At 41.3% G+C, this 19,989-nt stretch overlaps 1 protein-coding gene across 5 annotated transcripts in view; it reads left to right on the top strand.

Moving 5' to 3' along the window:
- EPS8 (epidermal growth factor receptor pathway substrate 8) overlaps positions 1-8,700 on the top strand; it is a 176,082-nt gene extending 167,382 nt beyond the window's left edge. For all 5 annotated transcript variants that reach the window (XM_041736175.1, XM_041736174.1, XM_041736170.1 and 2 more), the window contains 3 exons: positions 4,233-4,413; positions 5,526-5,655; positions 7,425-8,700. In XM_041736175.1, coding sequence (XP_041592109.1) covers positions 4,233-4,413; positions 5,526-5,655; positions 7,425-7,538 — 425 coding nt within the window. In that variant the 3' untranslated portion in view covers positions 7,539-8,700. The remainder of the gene's footprint in view (positions 1-4,232; positions 4,414-5,525; positions 5,656-7,424) is intronic.
- The last annotated feature ends 11,289 nt before the right edge of the window (positions 8,701-19,989 follow it).

Below are 19,989 nucleotides of genomic sequence, written 5' to 3'. Positions count from 1 at the left end.
TTGGTATATAAAATGTATACATCTCTCCCCATATTGACATCTGTACTTGTTGCTTTATAATAATAAAAGTTTGCATTTAAATAAATGTATTTCTTTTTATAAAACAATTATTTTCATGACAACTTTTTCCTGAGCACACTTTTGGAGAACAGTTTTTCTGAATGAATGTGGGGGCTTCTCAACCGTCTTTTAGAAACAGACAGACATACCTAAATATATATTTCTTAATAGCCAGGTTTCTCTCAAGCCTTTTATGCTTCCTACATTGTCTACTTACTGCCTAGACTTCTGATAAAAATAAAATGGAAGAAATTGGAAAGTGAATGCTCAAAGTTACTAAATAGCCATAAACAAGGAAAAAGTCAGCATGCCTGTTTTTAAAAATGTAGCAGGTAGTAAGAGTGAGACAGGGACAGTTCTTTGGCTGAGGTAACTATGGTTGCCTATTCAAACTGGCTGCTTGTTTTCTAAGCTACTCACATTGGTTAATTTCAAGATTCAAAAAGGCTTTCCTCTTATCACTTTTGAAGATACCAGTGCTTTAGGTATTTTGCATTTCTTCCACTTCCTCTGAAATGTTAGGCCTTTTATTTGGATTTAATCTTTTGTAATCAGAAGTGTTATTTCAGCAAGAGGTGTAAAGTTAGTCTGGTTTGTTACTTTGTGCTAGAACATTGCAAATGGAAACCAAAAGCCAGGAGCACAGCAGGAGAGGTTTTTGTACTCCTCTGTTATACTATGGACTAGAGGTGATCATACAGTGGCTAAGTTAATAGATAAGAAAATAATTCTCTTAGTGTGGCAATACTCTTTCTCTTTTACTCCTTTGAGATGTGCTCGTATTGTGTGTGGCAGTTGGATGCAGTGAGTTAAAAGAGCTAATTAGTAAAGTGCATATAGTGTATTACTTAAATGAACCAATCAGTGATATTCCTGTTCACCCTCTCTAGACCCCTGGTTCTTTCTCCCTCTCACCCTTCATTTTTCCTGTTTCTGTCTTTTGACTTATCAGAAGGTTTCCTGAATACCTAAGGCATTAAAAAATTAGACTGAAGTAACTGTTTGGTTATTACACATTTTCATTTACTTCCCAAGGACATCAAATGCTTTCTGAGACATTCTCCCTTGAGGAAAAAGAGAAAAGAAGGAAGGAAGGTAAGCAGGTAGGAAGGATGGATGGAAGGATCATAAAACAATGGTCACAATAAAAGAAAATATCATAAAACAGTGGTCACAAAAAGAAGCTGTTTTAGTAGCTAGATATTGTCACTTGCCAAGTTAATTAGTTAACTGGATTACTATATCAGTTCTCAACTTAATCCTTGAAGGTTATATACAATTAATATCTATGTGTATATGTGTGTGCATATATACATAATACATATATACATAATCATATATAATGTAATATGTGTATATATGCATATAATGTTTTTAAATACACAAATACATTATTCTCTTTACCATACATTAATTTTTCCCCATTTTTCTCATAAAGACATATGCATATACACATCTTTCCCATAAGCATAAAATGGGTCGGGGAAAAGGATAATTTGTAAGTTAATCAAAAGTGGTTTCAATGACTTTGAACCCATAAAGCAGCCATGATCTGAATGTCAGGAAATCCAGTTCTAACTAAATTCTGCTAATTAATAATGTGATTTTGATAGATCATTTCCCCTCTTTTGGCCTCCATTCTCTTCACTGTTTCTTTTAGGGGTCTATATACAATTCTTTTCAAAATCTCTCTCACTGAAAAAGTCAGCAGAATGCCTCAGTCACTTCTTTATTCAGTGAGTATTTATTGCATCCCTACCCTGTTCCAGGTATTTCAGGTAAAGCAAACAAAGCAGGCAAAAATCCATTTTCTCTTCAAGTATATATTTTGATGGAAGAAGGTAGATAAGTGATTGAGTTGATAGGGAACATTTTAAGTGGTTTTGGAGAATAATAAAGCCATTTGGATAGGAAGGGCTGTTTGGGAGTGCATTTTTTAAATAGGGAAATTTTAAAGGAAGGGAAGAATGAGCCAAGTGGATTTGTGGGGGCGTAGCGTTCCAAGCAAAGTGCCTTAAATTTGAAGAGCACCAAGGAATCCATTATGAGCTAGACTGGAGGGTTCCAGGAGAGCAGTAGAGATACCTCAGAAAGTAGTCATCTAAGGCCTTTTACTGGGAGTAGTTTGTGTTACTTGGAAAGGTTTGGAGCAGAAGAGTTGCAGTATCTGACATATATTTTAAAAGATCATTTTAGCTGTTGTATTGAAAACAAAGAGCGAGGGCTGCAGTATTTGAGAGTGGAAGGAAGGCAACCTGTGAAGAGGCCAGTGGCTCAGATGGAGCTAGTCACAGAAAAAATGGACTGAAGTGATTGGGTTTTGGGTATATTTTGATGGTAGGACTAACAGAATTTGCCAGTGGATTGGATGTAAAAAGGACAAAGGGGAGTCTAGCAGAACTCCATGGCATTTTTGCCAGAGGAACTGAAAAAAAAAAAAAGGATTACCATTAAACAAGTGGGGACATATAGCATAAAAGCAAGCTTCAGGAAGAAGATAAGAAGTTCAGATTTGGACATTTGAGCTACCTAATAGACATCTAAATGGATATATTAAGTAGACGGTTGGCGTATATGTGTCCAGAGTTCTAAGGAACAAGTCTGGACTGGAGAAATAATTTTGGTAGTCATCAGCTTTTAAATGGTATAGTGATCATTAATGGAGTGAGTATAGGCAGAGGAGAGGTCCCAGGATCATGCCCTAGGGTACTTCAGTGTTACTTACTAGGGAGATGAGAAGAACCAGAAAAGGAGACTTGAGAAGGAGAGGCCAATGAGACAGGAGGAAAATCAGGTGAGTGTGGTGTCTTGGGGAGGCCATAGGGGAAGAACGCATATTTTTTTTTTTTTGAAGAAGGCATTTTAAGGAACAATCACCTTCTTTCTATGTTGCTGGTGAGTTAAATGAAACAATGATTGGGAACTGACTGTAGCAGTTAAGCAAAATGTTGTGGAGGGTTGGGGCCCAAAGCCTAATTTTTTAGCAATAAATTAAAGAGAAAATTGGAGAACACGAATGGGAGTCAACTAGGATAGACAGCTTTTCACGGAATTTTACTAAAACAGGAGCAGAGAGATGGGCAGTAGCTGGGAGGGACATAGGGTCAAGAAAGGGCTTAAAGGGAAAAGGAATAATAACAAAATAAAAATGTGTTTGTATGCTGATGAAGTGATTCAGTTAAAGAGGAAAGTGGATAACCTAGATAAGTAAAGGAGAAATTACTGTTGAAGTATTTAAGTAGGCAGAGGACATGGGATCTAGTGCACATATAAAGGGGCCGGCCTTAGAAGCATGGACACAGTTGATCCATAATGTATTAGGGAGGGAGGGGAGAATGGAAAGGAAGGAAAGGATGCAGGGAAAGAAGAAAGGGAAGGCAGAGGGCAAGAGGAAAGTGCTGGTAGGTGAGGAAAACTGCTAGGAACTTAAAGAGGTTCTCTTGTAACTTATTATTTTATTTGGCATTAGGAAAGTGAGGTCATTAGTTCTGGGTAAGAATTTGGGGATGAGTGTTGGAGGTTTTACAGAGAAAGAAGAGAGTAAATACTTGTCTAACAGTCGCCAGTTATTTGGTCTAGGGCAGATTCTCAACCTGAGCCTTGTTGACATGGTGTTGGATAATTCTCTGTTGTAGGAGACTGACAGGTACATTGTAGGATGTTTTGTGCAACCTTTACCCATGACATGATAGTTGCGTCCTTCCTCCTCCTCCCCCCCTAATTGTGCTGTTCAAAAGTGTCTCCAGCCATTGGCAGATATCCCTAGGGTCAATATTTCCCCTACTTGAGACCATGACCTAAAGAAATGCAGTATGATTGTCAGGAAACAACAGCCTGGTTGAGGTTCATATTCATGAATTTAACATGAGATCATTCAGCATTGTTGTGTTGCACTCAGGGTACAGGTGCAGACACAGAATAAGCAGAAAGTTAGATTTAACAAGGGGTGGGGTTTTGCCAAGGGAGTACAATGAAGAGAAGAGAAGAGCCAAGGAGTGGTTTTAATAATTGATCATGGAATTTGTCCTGTGTGAGGATGAACGTGAGGAAAGATGGTAGGCACACTAGATTATAAGTCCTACTGGGGACAAAGGGTTTGGGCATTGGGGTTCTAGAGAGAGCAACATATGTTAGAAGTTTTCAAAAATACCCTATTCCATGTTGGTATCTAGGAAGGAAATCTCAGATGGAGGAAGTGCAGGATGAGCTCATCCACAGACTGACCATTGGTCGGAGTGCCGCCCAGAAGAAATTCCATGTGCCACGGCAGAATGTACCAGTTGTCAATATCACTTATGACTCCACGCCAGAAGATGTGAAAACATGGTTACAGTCGAAGGGGTTCAGCCCCGTGTAAGTCTCTCTGGGAAGACTTTGCATTTCTATGTGTAATATATGTGTGATTTTCAGTTTGGTTGCTAAGATGTCACAAATGACTCTAAAATGTTGGGGAGGCCAGACCGCATTTGTTCGATGCTCAGGAAATAACTATAGATATTTGTAGCTTAAAAAGAATTGGAAGAAGGAGAAATAGCTATAATCTGGTGGTACCCTGTTTCTTAGATGACGATGTCTGCTTCTCATTGGCCCCTTAAGCAAACTGCCAGTAGCTTTGAGGTGGTAGCTTTCTTTCCCCCCTCATCTGGTTACACAGGGTAGGACTGAGGCCTTAGCTGGACTCCCCAGACCTTAGACGCCATATAGCAGAATATGCTGCTGCTGCAGGATATAGATTCTCAGCCAAATAAAAAATAAATTACCAATCATAGAATATAACCTAATATAACTTTTCCCTTGGTAAACCTATCTACATTTTAAGCACTTGAAAATATTTATGTGTATGTGATACAATGGCCAATTTCAATAATACATACTTAAGAGAACTTTATAAACTTACATACCCAACATGACTGAAAAATGATATACATTGGTTAGTCAGTTGCTTGGTTACTAGAAAGTTATCTGTTCCCACTATGAAACACCATATTTAAAGGAATTGGTACTCAACAATAATGATACTAAATACAATTGGTTCCTTTTTGATACTTATGATCATGTAGGCTCAGGATCATCATCATGAAAGCCCTTGTCACTTCCCTGAAGAAGCACTGTAGTAACATTTTATAAGAGTTTCATTATATGGAACACTTAGAAAACAGAGGTAATAGTAGGACCAGAAATTTTTTTCTCTTGTTTTATCTAGATAATATATTTTTTGAGAGAGCAAGAGAGCGCACGAGCAAGGGGGTGGGGGTGGGCAGAGGCAGAAGGAGACAGAAAGAGAATCCCAAACAGGCTCAGTGCCCAGCATGGAGCCCAACACAGGGCTCAATTCCATGACCCCAAGATCATGACCCAAGCCAAAATCAAGAGTCAGACACTTAAGCAACTGAGCCACTCAGGTGCCCCAATCTAGATAATATTTTTAATGCTGTATTTCTTTTTCTTTCTTCTGTGTTTTTCAGGACTGTCAATAGTCTTGGAGTATTAAACGGCGCACAACTTTTCTCTCTCAACAAAGATGAACTGAAGACAGTCTGCCCTGAAGGGTCCAGAGTCTTTAGCCAAATCACTGTACAAAAAGCTGCATTAGAGGTATGACCTGTCAACCTAAGTTGATATTTGTCTGCATTAGTCAAGAGTGTGGGCCGAAAATTGAAAGCTCTGAAATCAGCTATTTGTGTCCACATTGGTCAATTTGCCTTTCATACAGAGCTAAGTTTGACTCAGCTTTTTATAATTTATCACTAGAGACTATCAATGACCATTTGAGGGGAGATTAATTTATCATAAATGCTCCTGTAATATGAAGCTTGGAGCATATGGTTTTGGACATTTAATGAAAGGCCTAATGTTCTCATTTTATATGCATTAACTACTTCTGTAGGAATTTAAATTTTGACACAGTAATGGACATTGACTTCTGAGTGAGTAAATGCCTTAAGAGGCCAGAACTCTTTTGCCTGTTCTTAATATTTAGTTTGGAGATTCTAGTAGCTCAGTAGTTAAAATCCTGGCTTAAAATCCTGGTCTTAGATCTTGGCATATATCTAAATAATCAGAGGGAAAATATTAGGAATCATTGGAAAGAGAGAGTGCTGAAGAGTAATTACTTAGCCATAGTTGTCAGTAGGAAAGAAGAGGAAATGTTTTCTAGACTGACTATCCTTAAGCTTCGCATATCCTACTCTTCTTAAAATGGGCTGTGTAAGGGTAGTCATTTCAAGCCGTATCTCACAGCTCTTGATATCTTTCATGAAATTATACTTGAACTCAAATGAAAGTATATTGGCTTTGGCGTAAAATTGATACATAATTTTCTCTAGTAGGTATATCCTCTAAATTCAACAGTGAAGTAACTCCGAGTGAAGTAACTTCACATATGCAACCCTATAACCACTCTCAGGAGAAATTTTACTTCCCTGGAAATTTTTCCTACAACATTGATCTTGGGAGTTCCTTATTAGGTAGATCCTGGGCATCTTCTATATTAGGGTTTCTGTATATTTAATATGAATAGGGATTGAATCTTCTCTGAGGCAGTTTTTATTTTACTGTTACACATTTTAATTTTATTGAGAGTATATATTTCCTTCTCAAGGGTATGATAGGAAGTGCCAAAATTTCTGAATTCCTTTGTATCAGACTGTCTGTGATTTTCCTCCACCACCCAATTCCTCTTGGGTCTTATTTCCTTTCCTCTGGATATAAATGGAGGCAGAGACTGAATACCTGAGTTGCTTCATGTTCCTCAGTCACCTTCTGACTACACCCTTCTCTTACATTTAGTCCATCTTTTAGATTACTCACTTGGGTTGCCAGAAACTTCTATAGATGAGAGCAGAATAAGGAAGGTGCACAGGGATGGTAGGTAGAGAGTGGCAAGAAGGAAACCTGACTTGAGGTCAGAGGGTCAGAACCTTCATGTATCCTGAAAGGAACTTGGTGTACCCTGAGCCGAGTCTTTGAGCCTAATTTAGAATCCCCTAATGGCAGATGGGTATCTTGCTTGACTTAAGAGGGTTCTTTAATAATTTGCCATCTCATTATGCTTATTGTACACATATCTTATTTCTCCCAGGGAATCTGGAGCATTCCACATACATTATTGATTTATCTTTATCATGTCCAAGTGAAAGGCATGGTGAATGAATTGCCTTAAGACATCTCATAAATGAAAAAAATGATTAATGTGATGTATTACTGAATTCCAGAAGCATCACTTATATGAAGGGCAGCCTTCGGTTTTCCCCAAGAGATAGTAGGAGAAAACCAAAGGACTCTTACCCTGAACCATTTCATTACATGACCTGCAGCCCACACAAACCTGTAACCATCTTGTCTGAACCATGTTTGTTTTTCAGGATAACAGTGGCAGCTCGGAGTTGCAAGAAATCATGCGAAGACGACAGGAAAAAATCAGTGCTGCTGCTAGTGATTCAGGGGTGGAATCTTTTGATGAGGGAAGCAGTCACTAATTTGTTTTTAAACCCCATTTAAATTTGTGGCATTATTCCAACGTGCTTTGTTTTAAGAAGCCATGAAGGGAATGTCAGATTCTTATTTCTTGGAATACTTAAGTTATCGCCATAAAGAAACAATGCAAACATAAGTGAGCAGAGGACTTTTTTCCTGGGCCATTTTTTTTTTATTAAAACTGAATAATTGTAAAATGATACTTTGCCCTTGGGAAATATTTTACCTGCTTTCACAAGGTTGAGGTTTCCTTTATTGGATTAATTATTTCATCCCCACTTCAGTGTATAAGCAGGTATTTTTTGATAGAGGTAAATTTATTTATTGCAGCAAAACAAAGATATTGCCCGTGATTTAAAAATCTAAATAATTTCACTTTTGCCCATGACTCTGGTGTCTGTCATTCAGAGTGTAGCTTACTTTCGGCTAGGCTCTGCTTACTTAGTTCTCTTCCTTGACATACTCAATGATAGAATGTTTAGATTTATTTAAAGTTCTTAATGCCAACAGTTTTTTTTTTTTTTAATCAAAACATTTAATGAACTGTAAAATACAACAAGGCCTTGGACATGCAAATACAAATCTATGGAGCATTCCCAAGACATTTTATGTGTCATGGCTCTGTTGATCACAATTCCTTGTATAGCCTGTATTTTGATTTAGTTTATATTCTGCTTATTATCTATATTGTGTTCTTATATATGAGAAAGCACAAGTGGACAAGAGGTCATATGCAGTCAAAATGTGTCCCAGAAAGTAGCCCGCATTGGTGTGCATTACAGTATTTTGCTTAATGAAGGCCTCAGTTCTAAATATTGACATAAGTAGTTAAATGGATATTGGGGCCATTTTATGTGTTTATCTGTGTCAAGTTCTTCTGGTAATAAGAAACACTTAATTTACACATATTTTAATCCTGTGAAAGATTCTAGATAGAGAAAAGAAAGATACTTAACCTTCAACAAATGTTATTTTTGGAAACACAATTTTTGTCATTAAATGTTATATTATTTCACATATATAAAACAGATGTTATGTAAGAATGTTGTATATTTTAACATAAATCCATTTAGAGAGATTATCTAGATTCATTAATTTTCATAGTGCCTTTTTCACATGAGTCAGCTGGAAAGTCTGCAATAAACAGTATTTGCTGTATGTTAATAAATGGCTTCTGTGTCATTGGCAAAAGGGATCTTTGGTATGTAGGCTCCGGATCAGGTTGGGTGGAATGGGAAAAACAGAGGCCCATTCTTTTTTTATTTTTTATTTTTAAACTGATTTCCAGTACAGTTCAGCATCTAGTGAGAGCTGGTTACAGTGATAAGAACAAATATATATAGCACTTATGAGTACTAAGTGGTTCCACAGAAATGCCTCCTTAGGCATCTGTAGTAACTCTTTTGAGTTGTATTTTTTGACAAGGAAATAGCTTCCTAGGGTCTGATCCCCCCCCCCCAAATTATGAGAGATACGGGAGTTGTTAATCTTCCCTATAACTATGCCCCTCAGACAAAGTGAAACAAACATGAGAATGATGAAGGTTACTCTAGATCTTTTCCATGACATAAGCAATGACACACATTTATAACTTAGCCCATATTGAAAGTCTCTGAAAATGTAAGGATAAGACAAGAGGAAATAGAAAAGTTAAAATAGCCTGAATATAATGTGATATATAAGGTATTAAAAGAATTGGAGTAATGCATAGAGATATCTTTATGGTCTGAAATCCCAAAGGACAATATCACAGTGGTGGCAGTTGCAGGAGTGGTTGCCTCCTTCTGGGCTATGGGAACAAAGGGAAGAGTTGGGATTAATAGAATTTTAGAATCTTGAGGGAGAGGTACCACAGAGTTTGGTCCTGGTACCTGAGAAGTTTCAGGGAAAGACCCCACAGCTGGTAAACAAACCTCTGAGAAGGGGGTGCAGTCTGTCTGGGCTGTCCCACCTCAGGAAATTCAGAGAAGAATTCAGTTGAGAAAACCCCACAGACATGGGATTCAGCCCTCAGAAGACCACACCAGCCAGCTGGTACTCAGATTTCTGGGAGGGCGTAATGAGGCTGCCCTGGGAGTGTAGGAAAAGAGAAACTGGTAACTAGAACCTACTGGGGCTCAATTGCTACTTATGGAGTGAAGAACCATGATCAGCGTGGTGGTAATAAAAACAGAGGAGAACAGGTGCCTTGTCTCCCTCTAGCTTCCTGTCTCCCCCTAGCACCCTCTTTGGACAGAATCTGTTGGGAACACACCTGTCACAAAGTTGAGGAAAGAGGGATAGATTTGAAAAAGCTCAATAACCAACCCAATCCAATTCTGGCTACTTAGCTTAACTTTTCTATGCCTATTTGAGATACCATACAAAAAAATTTTAAAGCTCATATTTTTACCTAACAAGATGTAATCCTCCTTCTCTGTTATTTAAATGGAATTTAATAAACATAATTTGTAAACAGGCAAAAAAAAAAAAAAAAAGAACATTGAGCTACCACAGAGGTAGTAATAATAGGACACAGCTTCCATCTCTTGGGAGAGGGGAACAAGGGAGGGTTTGGTTTTATCAGCGTTTAGAAGCCTGGAGGAAGGGCCCTAGAAAGTTTGGGCCCAAAGCCCTAGGGGAAGTGCTGTCTGGTGTTGGTGCTGGTACCTCAGGAGCACAAAGGAGAGATGCCCTGAGGAACGGGGACAAAAAGCTTTGTGGAGAGGAATCTGGACAGTTGAAGCTGGTATCTTGGAACTGGTATGTAGTGATGTTGGTTCTGAAAAGTAGGGGGTTGGGGTGACTAGAAACTAGAATCACCTACTGCTACGGGATTAATAGCTGCTGCCAAAGTGAAGATCTCTTCCCTGGTGGGAAGCGATTTGATGATGGTGTGACCTCTGTGTGGTTTTCTTGGTTTTGGTGTTCATTGAGCTTCCTGGGATTACAGGATCAGTTTTTACTGAATTTGGCAAAATTTTTACCAGTTATTACTTTTGTTTGTTTGTTTGCACAGTCCCTCCTGCTTTTCTAGCATTGAAGGGCTCCAGTTGCATGGGTATTAGGCCATTTGAAGTTTTCCCAAGTTTATTAATACTCTGTCAATTTTTCCCCAGTCATTTTTCTCTGTGTTTCATTTTATTCCATTTCTGTTGCTGCCTTCAAGTTTGCTAGTCTTGTCTTCTGGAGTTTCTAGTCTGCTTTTAGTCTCTTTCATTGTATTTTTCATTTTAGACATTAGAGTTTTCATCTATAAAAGTTTGTTTCAATATTTTAAGGTTCTTTTCCATGAGTCGATGTGTTCAATACTTGACTTTATCAATCATAAAATACAGTTAAAATATGTGTCCTAATGTTCTTGTTTATGAGCTCTGTCATCTTTCTAAAGGTGAGCAGTAAATTCTCTCTTTTCCTCCTCCACTTAAGAGGCACTGAGTCATAGGAAACAAATGTGAGAGATACTCTAGTTACTTAAAACTCTTCCTTTCAGTATTTTTCACTAAGAAAATGTATGGGAAAATGAGATTAATTTGTTTTTTAAAAGTAAATTTAGGGATGCTTTGGTGGCTCAGCATCTGCCTTTGGCCCAGGGCATTATCTCGGGATCCAGGATCGAGTCCCACATCGGGCTCTTTTTGGGGAGCCTGCTTCTCCCTCTGCCTATGTCTCTGCCTCTCTCTGTGTCTCTCATGAATAAATAAATAAAATCTTTTTTAAAAAAAAGCCTTTAAAAAATAAATAAAAGTAAATTTATGGAGGCTGCACTAGGGGTACATAGAGGTCTCACTAGAGCTGAGCCTGCTCACCTTCTTCTCAATGCTTATACACAAGGAGACTGGAAGAGTATTAGAAAGTATGGATTCAGTAAAGGGGTTTATATAAACACCAATTGTTTCTGAGTAGAAGACAATGTTCATTCAGTAAACACTTAGTTAACTGTCTACTTTAAGAACTAGATATAAGGGATGCCTGGGTGACTCAGTGGTTGAGTGTCTGTCTGTCTGAGGCTCAGATCGTGATCCTGGGGTCCTGGGATTGAGTCCCTCATTGGGCTCCCCACAGGGAGCCTCCTTCTCCCTCTACCTATGTCTCTGCCTCTCTCTGTGTGTCTCTCATGAATGAATAAATAAAATCTTAAAAAAAAAAAAAGAACCAGATATGAAGGGGAATCCTAGGTACAGACTCTGGCCTCAGGAAACATATAATCTAGAGAACTGTACAGCTTGCAGTATTTATCCCTGGAGCTAGTCTTATTGATCTCCTGGGGCTAAAGTATACCCTAAAACCAGGAGTAGGGGGGAGGTTTTCTAAAGGCTGTGATTTTATACTGTGACATTTAGTTTTTCTCAGAGGATGTGCCCCCAAGTTAGGCTGGTCAGAGATCTTTGTAGAGTTATTCAAAGGGCCCCTAGGAATGAAGTGGGTGGCATAGGAAGGTACCATTCATTCTACCACCCATCTCTGGGATCTTCTTTTCTTTATTTAAAACAAAACAAAACTTAGAAAACAAAAAGCTGCAGTTGCTGCTGGCAACTCCCAGAGAAAGGCTGTATTTCTAGCAGTTCTGGGTCCCAGACAGAAAGAAATGTCAGTACTCACATCTTTCCCTTACCCACACCTCTCTCCACCACCTCGATTCCTCAGTGTCCTCTGCTCTGCAGGCCTCTCCAAGACCTGTTCCCACATCATCTCGTGACCTCCTTTCCTGGCTTCTTTGTTCCTTTTTGCCCTCAGAGGACAGGACAGGAAAGAGGCTGAAGAAGCCGATGCTCTGAGCTCAGTGTTATGGAAAGAACTCTGGTTTAGTGGAAGGAGTGGGGGGCATAGTTACCAGGCACAGAATTATCTTCCAATATCCAAATGTTTGGGTTTATCTAGTAAATCTATAAAAGAAAGGCTATAAAATAAAATGGTAAAATTCTGATAAGCTAAAAGAAATTGCTAAGAACTATATTTATTGGATTCTAATCTGAATTGGGGAAAGATACAGATATCAAATGCTCTCAGAGGATTAAAGTCCTGAATCTGGATTTCTGGGGATATTTTAACAGCTGAGATGCTTCCTGAGGAGCCTTAAGCACACCGCCTTTGCTTTGGTGTGGGAACAGGGTGGGCAATGAATCAGGGCTCCTGCCAGGCCCAGATGGTCCTGGTCCAGGCTGGTCCCATGGGCTCCTTCCTTCCTGAGTGTTGTTCCAGGTACTTGGCCCAATTCCTGCTTCTTTTCTTATCCCTTGAGCCTGGCCATGGAGTGAAACAATTTCTCCAACTTTAGTTATTCCTATCATCCCCCCAAATGAATACACAGTCTCTTTCAGATAATGGAAAAACAAGAAATAATATACTCACACAGTGAGAAATTAATATCTATTGCTGGTCCTGTTTTAACATTTCTTACTTTAAAGCTGGCGTGCTAAGGCCTTCTGCCTCCCATCTATTCTAAGAGAAGGGAAAGAAGAACTGAACTCAGTATTCTAATATCTTTCACAAAGACCCCCACCTTACACGTGGGGAAATTTAAGCTCAAATAGGGGTCAAGTGGCTTGTACAAAGTCACACAGTACGTAGAAGAACTAAATTTGGACTCAGTTCTCTTGGACTTCTGTATTTCCTGCAAATCTTTGCATTCAGATGTCATAGGTCAGTGTATAAAAAAATGTAAGCATAAAAAAATCTTTTCAAAACATGACATTTTTATATGGTATACCACTGTATAAAACAGGTAAAATCAGTTAAATCAGTTTCTCTCACTGGAGTTGCAGAGAGGAGGTTTGGAGCCTCATTTGGAAATCACTGGCCCGGGTCCCAGGAGATTCCCCCCTCCACAAAGAACGTGAAGGGAGACTGGGAGCTGATCATTCCATGGCAACAATAGACTTGGCCTCAGCAGTCATTTACATCTTTGGGAAATTTCAGGTGGCTGACCACCCCTTCAAAACAGCACTTCGTTTAGTCAGGAGAATTGCGTGCGGACATCCTCTCCTACTTTCATACCTAGGCTTTGAAGTAGAAATTAAATAAGATGCCAATATGTGGACAAATATTAGCTGACCCTGGTCCCAGTTTTCCCTTGTGATTGCTGGGCCAGAGCCAGGAAGAGGTACACATTTGCTGCAAATCAATCTGTGGTGTGGTTTATCCAATAAACATAACAATGCTGCAGGGTCTTCTTCAGCTCCAGGGAGGCATGTGGTCAAAGAGTGTGACTTGCACCAGGGAATAGATGAAAGTAGGGGAGCCACTGAGTCACCGGCTGAGACAGTTGCCATGACCTGCTGTCTGGCTTACAAAATACAGCCCTTTGTAAGGTGACAAAGTCTAGAGCACTAATAACTTGTAGCAACCCAGGATCCTGTGGCCAGTCAGTGAAGACACATTTTACATTAGGAAGACAGCACAGGGAAGTTAGTTTATTACCTCCTCTCTACAACCAATCTTATCGTAGGGCAGAATTTAGACATTTAGGTAATTCATTTCATTTGTCTTGTAGCAGTAGGGGGAAAAAATGAGGAAGTGACTATTGTTATTTTATGCCTTGGTGACAGCACAATGGATTTACAAAATGCAAATTAAAACAGCTATCTGGAATTGGAATTGCTTGGATGCTTCTCACTTCCTTTAGCATTTGTCAAACTGAGTTTCCCACACCCCTGTCAGACAGGAGTGTGCAGATGAGATGCCTCTCTCAGAGTTGCTGACTCCACGTTTGGCAGTACTTGGCACAGGGGGTGGTTACTGCTTATCTGGGGAGCAGGCCTCATGGAGGGCATGGCATGCTAGGGATCTCCCACTTCAGGGGATCGAGGGATCAACCGCACCTGCCCGCGCTGGAGATGGCTTGGTGCTGGAATGAATGGGAGGTCTGGTGGTCTGGACGTGCTGAGAGACTTGGCCCATTGTCCAGCATGTATTCCATGCCACCTCTGCCAGGCCCTCGGCTGGTGCTTTACACAAGTCCACAAGGTTGGCATTACTTTGTTTTCATGGGGACACGTGGGCTTAGAGATGGTAGGTCACTTCTCAGGGGCTCACGGCTCCTGAGTGTCAAGAGTACAGGCTGCTGTAACTCAGTCTGTCATTTTCACTTACGTTACTCTGCATCCCCAAACCACAGCCACCACGCCAGTGGCTTTACACTTAATCCTCAACACAACAGTGTGGAGAAAGCTCTTCCTATTCCCATGTACCAACAAGGAGCCTGGTTCTCTGAGGGACCAAGTGGTGTTCTCAGTGGCACCTGTTCACTCCAAGCCTCTGTTCTTGACTCTACCGGGAGAATTAACTCGTAAGTCTTACATGGAGGGGGAGGGGGAGAGAAAGAGAGAAAGAGAGAGAGAGAGAGAAGAGAGATCATGGGTAGGGAGGAAGGGCAGAGAGGAAGAAGCAGGCTCCTCGCTGAACAGGGAGCCTGATGTGGGATTTGATCCCAGGACCCCGAGATCATGACCTGAGCTAACAGCAGACACATAACCAACTGAGCCACCAGGGGCCCTCTAACAGTCTGCGCACATCAACATCTTTGTCTTAGGTGTAACCAGCTTTTCAGACATTACGTTAGTGTGGTGAATTTGCGCAGCTTGCCTGCACAATTGCAGACATTTTCACTGAATGTGAATCAGATGTGATCACATTGTGCTCTGCTGGGAAACCGTTTAGTGTGGGTGATATGCACTAGACACAGACACACAACGCTGATGCACTTGGTAATAGAGAATCAAAGTAGAGAGCCAGACTGGGACAGCCCAGGACTCTGATCTGGACAGTCAGCTGCTGCTTAGGTACCACAAGTCTTTATGACACAAGAGTCCACATTGGATCACAGGCTGCACCTTCCTTCTATTCTGAGGTGGGGTGGGGGTGGGGGTTCACTTGTCACACTGGGAAGACTGACCCAGGCCAATTCAGGGACCAACTTTATTTTTTTTTTAAAGATTTTATTTATTTATTCATGATAGTCACAGAGAGAGAGAGAGAGAGAGAGAGAGAGAGAGAGAGAGAGGCAGAGACACAGGCAGAGGGAGAAGCAGGCTCCATGCAGGGAGCCCGACGTGGGATTTGATCCCGGGTCTCCAGGATCGCGCCCTGGGCCAAAGGCAGGCGCCAAACCGCTGCGCCACCCAGGGATCCCAGGGACCAACTTTAGATGCTCTTATCAAATTTGTTCAAGAATTCCAAGATGGGGGATCCCTGGGTGGCGCAGTGGTTTGGTGCCTGCCTTTGGCCCAGAGCGCGATCCTGGAGACCCGGGATCGAATCCCACATGGGGCTCCCAGTGCATGGAGCCTGCTTCTCCCTCTGCCTGTGTCTCTGCCTCTCTCTCTCTCTCTCTCTCTCTCTGTGACTATCATAAATAAATAAAAATGTATAAAAAAAAAAAAAAAAGAATTCCAAGATGGCCCTTGGGGACTGTGGGAAGTTGGTTTGTTCCAGGGAGTCATGCAATATGCTATGTTTTTCCGAGTATTGTTTTCAGCCCCACCACATGTTATTTTCTTGAAGCCCTGTACTGTCATAAAGCTACTACCACCATGTCCATTTCACAGATGAGACAACTGAGTCACAGGCAGGTGGAGTCTCAGCTTAGGTCTCTTTCCATCTAGTCTCTTTTTCTAAATAGCTCTGCTCTGCTAGACTGCTGGACCCTTGGCTGGCCTGCTTCCCAAGCTTACTCATGGGTTAAGAGTGGATGTGATCTAGTTCCATTTTGGACATAAAGGAACCCTCCAAGACCATTCTGTTGGTTTTTTTTTTAAGATTTTTAAAAAGTTTTTATTTATTTATGATAGTCACAGAGAGAGAGAGAGAGAGAGAGAGAGAGGCAGAGACACAGGGAGAGAGAGAAGCAGGCTCCATGCACCGGGCCCCGACATGGGATTCAATCCCGGGACTCCAGGATCGCGCCCTGGGCCAAAGGCAGGCGCTAAACCGCTGCGCCACCCAGGGATCCCAAGACCATTCTGTTTTGTGTCTATAAGGCTGTAGTGGTTCCAGTGAACTTTTCCTAGTTAAAGCTCTTTGGACTCTTGGTGTTCTTCAGAGTGAACAAAAATATTTTGTGTCAGCCGGCTTTGAACTCCTACCCGCTGCTCTGGAACGTACTATAACACACACATGACTAAGGCCTGGCTTGCTGAGCATCACCCCACATGCCAAGCCTCATGGCCTCCTGTCCGTTTGGGCTTCTATTAATGTGAAAGCACTGTGGAGCCTATTGTTCATAGGAATCCAGGACTTTGAATCAGAGCCAATAGCCTCACATAAGGCTAAAGAATTCAAGTGGGTTTCCTAAGTAATGGTCTTCTTATTATAGGGTTTAAAAAGGGATAACAAAGCAAAAGAGAGACCCAATGAGGGAGAAAACCACTTCTGGAGAAGAATGCATAAATTTCCATAGAAAACTTTATTTAAAAGAACCACCATTGCTCCTGTGGCCTTTTCCTGAGCGCTTGTCTGCATTGTGGGGTAACCTTGCTCTGCTCTCTTTCATTTCTCACCTGCCTGCTGGGAATTGTACAGGGAGGTACACACCACTGCCCTGGGAAACTCCCATGGTAACCGAGGCCACACACAGTTGTCAGGTGTGTCCTTGTGCTGCCATATTAGCTCAGAGCAACTTGACTGCCAGAGATGGTGATACCAGAATCACTGCGAGAACACGATGGAAGTGTGTTACTTGGTCACACCGTGGGCCAGCAGATATTCCTGCTTCAGGTAGTGATCCAGAGCCCCTGCCTCCCCCTGTCTTTTTGGCGCCATCCCGGTCTGGAGGAAGGAAGGGAAGGACAGAGACAGACAGACAGGCAGAGATGGAAGGTTGCTCCTGGGTGATTTTTCAGGGGTCACAAGCCAGGGAGTAAAGGGGGCCATTGCTGCCTGTCTTCCCGTGGACAGCACTAACTGCAGGTAGCTGGAAACTGTCGCCCTGACATGCTGTTACTTTTGCAGTAACAGTAAATCCACTGGATTCTGCTGAATAACACATGAGCTCGAGTGTCTGTGGAGGCTTGGGAAGAAATTGTCACATTGGAGTCAGCCAGAAAGAAAAGTTTCCAGAAGGCAGGGTTGAAGGTTAAGTTTCCCATATGGGCCCTAGTGACTGATAGAGTGGGTTTTATGAATGCTTGCTGAGTGCAGGAATGAGTGCACACCATTAGTGTTCCTTAATGTGCGTCCCCAGTCTTTAATACTTTAAGATGGCAGAGTAGTCTTTTTTGACCCTTCTAGAAAAAAAAATCACCTGCCTTGCACTTGGGCCCACATTGGATGCTTTATGTGTTTCTATCACAGCACCTGTAACACTTTGTTGCCCATGGTTTCACTCCTAACTTCCTCTACTAGACTATAAATTCCTCAAAGCAGGAACCTTGTCTCATCCATCTTCATAGACCCCCTGCCTCACCGGGGATGTTGAGTAAATATATATATATATTTTTTAAGAGGGTGAGAGGTTGACTATTTCTTAAATTGGTTTGAAATTAGGCCTCTGTTCAAAGCAGCTCTGGGCACTAGCAGACACATCGCACCTGCCCTTTTACCCAAATGGGGACATGATTTGGGCCGTAAGCCTACATCCATGAAGGGTATAGACTCAGACATTCTTAACATTAGTAATAAAGTCCTTAGATGTGTACACAAAAGAAGGAAATGCTTTCTGACAAGTGAAGGGACAGACTGCCCGTGAGGTGGCAATTCTGCATGCCAGAAGGGCTTAGCAGAAAAGAACTCGCCACCTGCCAGGAATCTATATGCTTGAGGAGCAGAGTAGGCTAGCTTGGTGATCTTCCTCGAGGAAGACGGACCATGTCAGGGTCCGTGGTGACCGATGAGCAACAAGAACAATGAGAAGCTAGTGTCACTGTTCTAGAAGCCCTAGGGAAAAAAGCCAAACACCATTATCTGGATTGGTAGGCACTGCAGAAAATACATTGACAAAGTTTTGGATATATAAGTGAAAAATGGTGAAAAAGACTTGACTAATGTTTTCTTGGTCCTTCCAACAACAACAAAACTGATTCCGTGGCACATTTTTGAAAGGGAGCATATGGCACCATTTGTGCTTATCATCATGCCCAGCATATGGCAAGTAGTCAAGAAATCTCTCATTGGTTAATTGATTGATTCATTCAGCACGACTCGATAGGCAAACATTTGTTGAATTAATGATTGAATAAACAAAAGAGCCTTCCTTTCCAGGCTTAACAGCCCTACTTCTCTCAAATCTTGTAACTTTGACCTGTTGTTTTGCACATCCCCCCGGTGCTGCTGACTCTGCCCTGGACAGCCTTCAGTTTCTTAATGTCCCTCATGATCCAACTCCCAGAGCCATACATCATACTCTATCTTTAATTGAGTGACCCACCAGGATCAGGCATGGCCATAAGCATCGGCTGACACCGAAAATAAAACTCCTGCTATTCTGGAAGGCCAGGCATCAGAGATGTCATAGCTTAAGGTTTGTTTGTTTGTTTGTTTGTTTCTCTAAATGCATCCAAATGGGGCTGCGAAAAACTAGGGGTAGTTTGCACGTGTTATATGTTTGTTGCTTTATAACCCCTTTGGCCCAAAGAGATGTTATATTTAGTCCTGAGCATGGCCTTTGGACTCCGAGCCTGTGCCAAGTACCAGGCTAGAAAGCTGTGAGCCAGGACACGAGCCAGCTTATTTGAAGCACATTACATCAGACATTTCCTGAGGTGGAAAGGAAGTCCTCCTTGCTAGAAAGCAGGGAGGATTTTGGCTCTTAGAGGCTGGATTCAGTAACTTTAACTCTTTGGCTAAGGGCCAATCCTCTAGCAAGCAGCTATCATATGGTCTGCAAAAAATTCAGATCCAAAGTCTCCAGCCCCCGTTTTATGTGTTGACACCATAGAGAGATGGATTGCCTTTTGGAGCAGTGGGGGTGTGTGGGGGTTGGGGGGTAGGAGGGACAGCTTTTAGAAAAGGAGAGACGTTAGAAAATCTGATTAAAGATTTTATAAGAGATTAAAATAATCTTACTAACTTGTCTCAATTTGAGGGGTAATGTTGACTTTGTAAGCAGAAAATGATAAGCCCTGAATTAAAATGCTGTCCAAAAAAGTGCTGTCATCCATCACTTTTTTTTTTCCTTTTCAAGTTAAATAAAATCATATAATGTGCAGTGAGGGATATATTGGTGCTAAATATTACATTTATAAATTAAGCCTGTAATGACAGTTTCTCAACTTTAGAAATTGACTTTGCAGTGAAGAAATTTGATCTCCACAACACTTGAAGTTAAATATTTTGTGACTCTAAAGTCTTCCCCTCTCTCCATGAGCCACATAGGCTATTTTGACCTGTATGTGCCAGCGCCTCTGTGGTCAGAACATTGTAGCACTACTCAGATGATTAAAAATGACAACAGGGATGCCTGGGTGGCTCAGGGGTTGAACATCTGCCTTCAGCTCAGGTTGTGATCCCGGGGTCCTGGGATCGAGTCCCGCATGGGGC

The sequence above is a fragment of the Vulpes lagopus genome, chromosome 21, assembly GCF_018345385.1.
Source record: "Vulpes lagopus strain Blue_001 chromosome 21, ASM1834538v1, whole genome shotgun sequence".
NCBI lineage: Eukaryota > Metazoa > Chordata > Mammalia > Carnivora > Canidae > Vulpes > Vulpes lagopus.
This window is presented reverse-complemented; position numbering and strand designations above follow the sequence as displayed.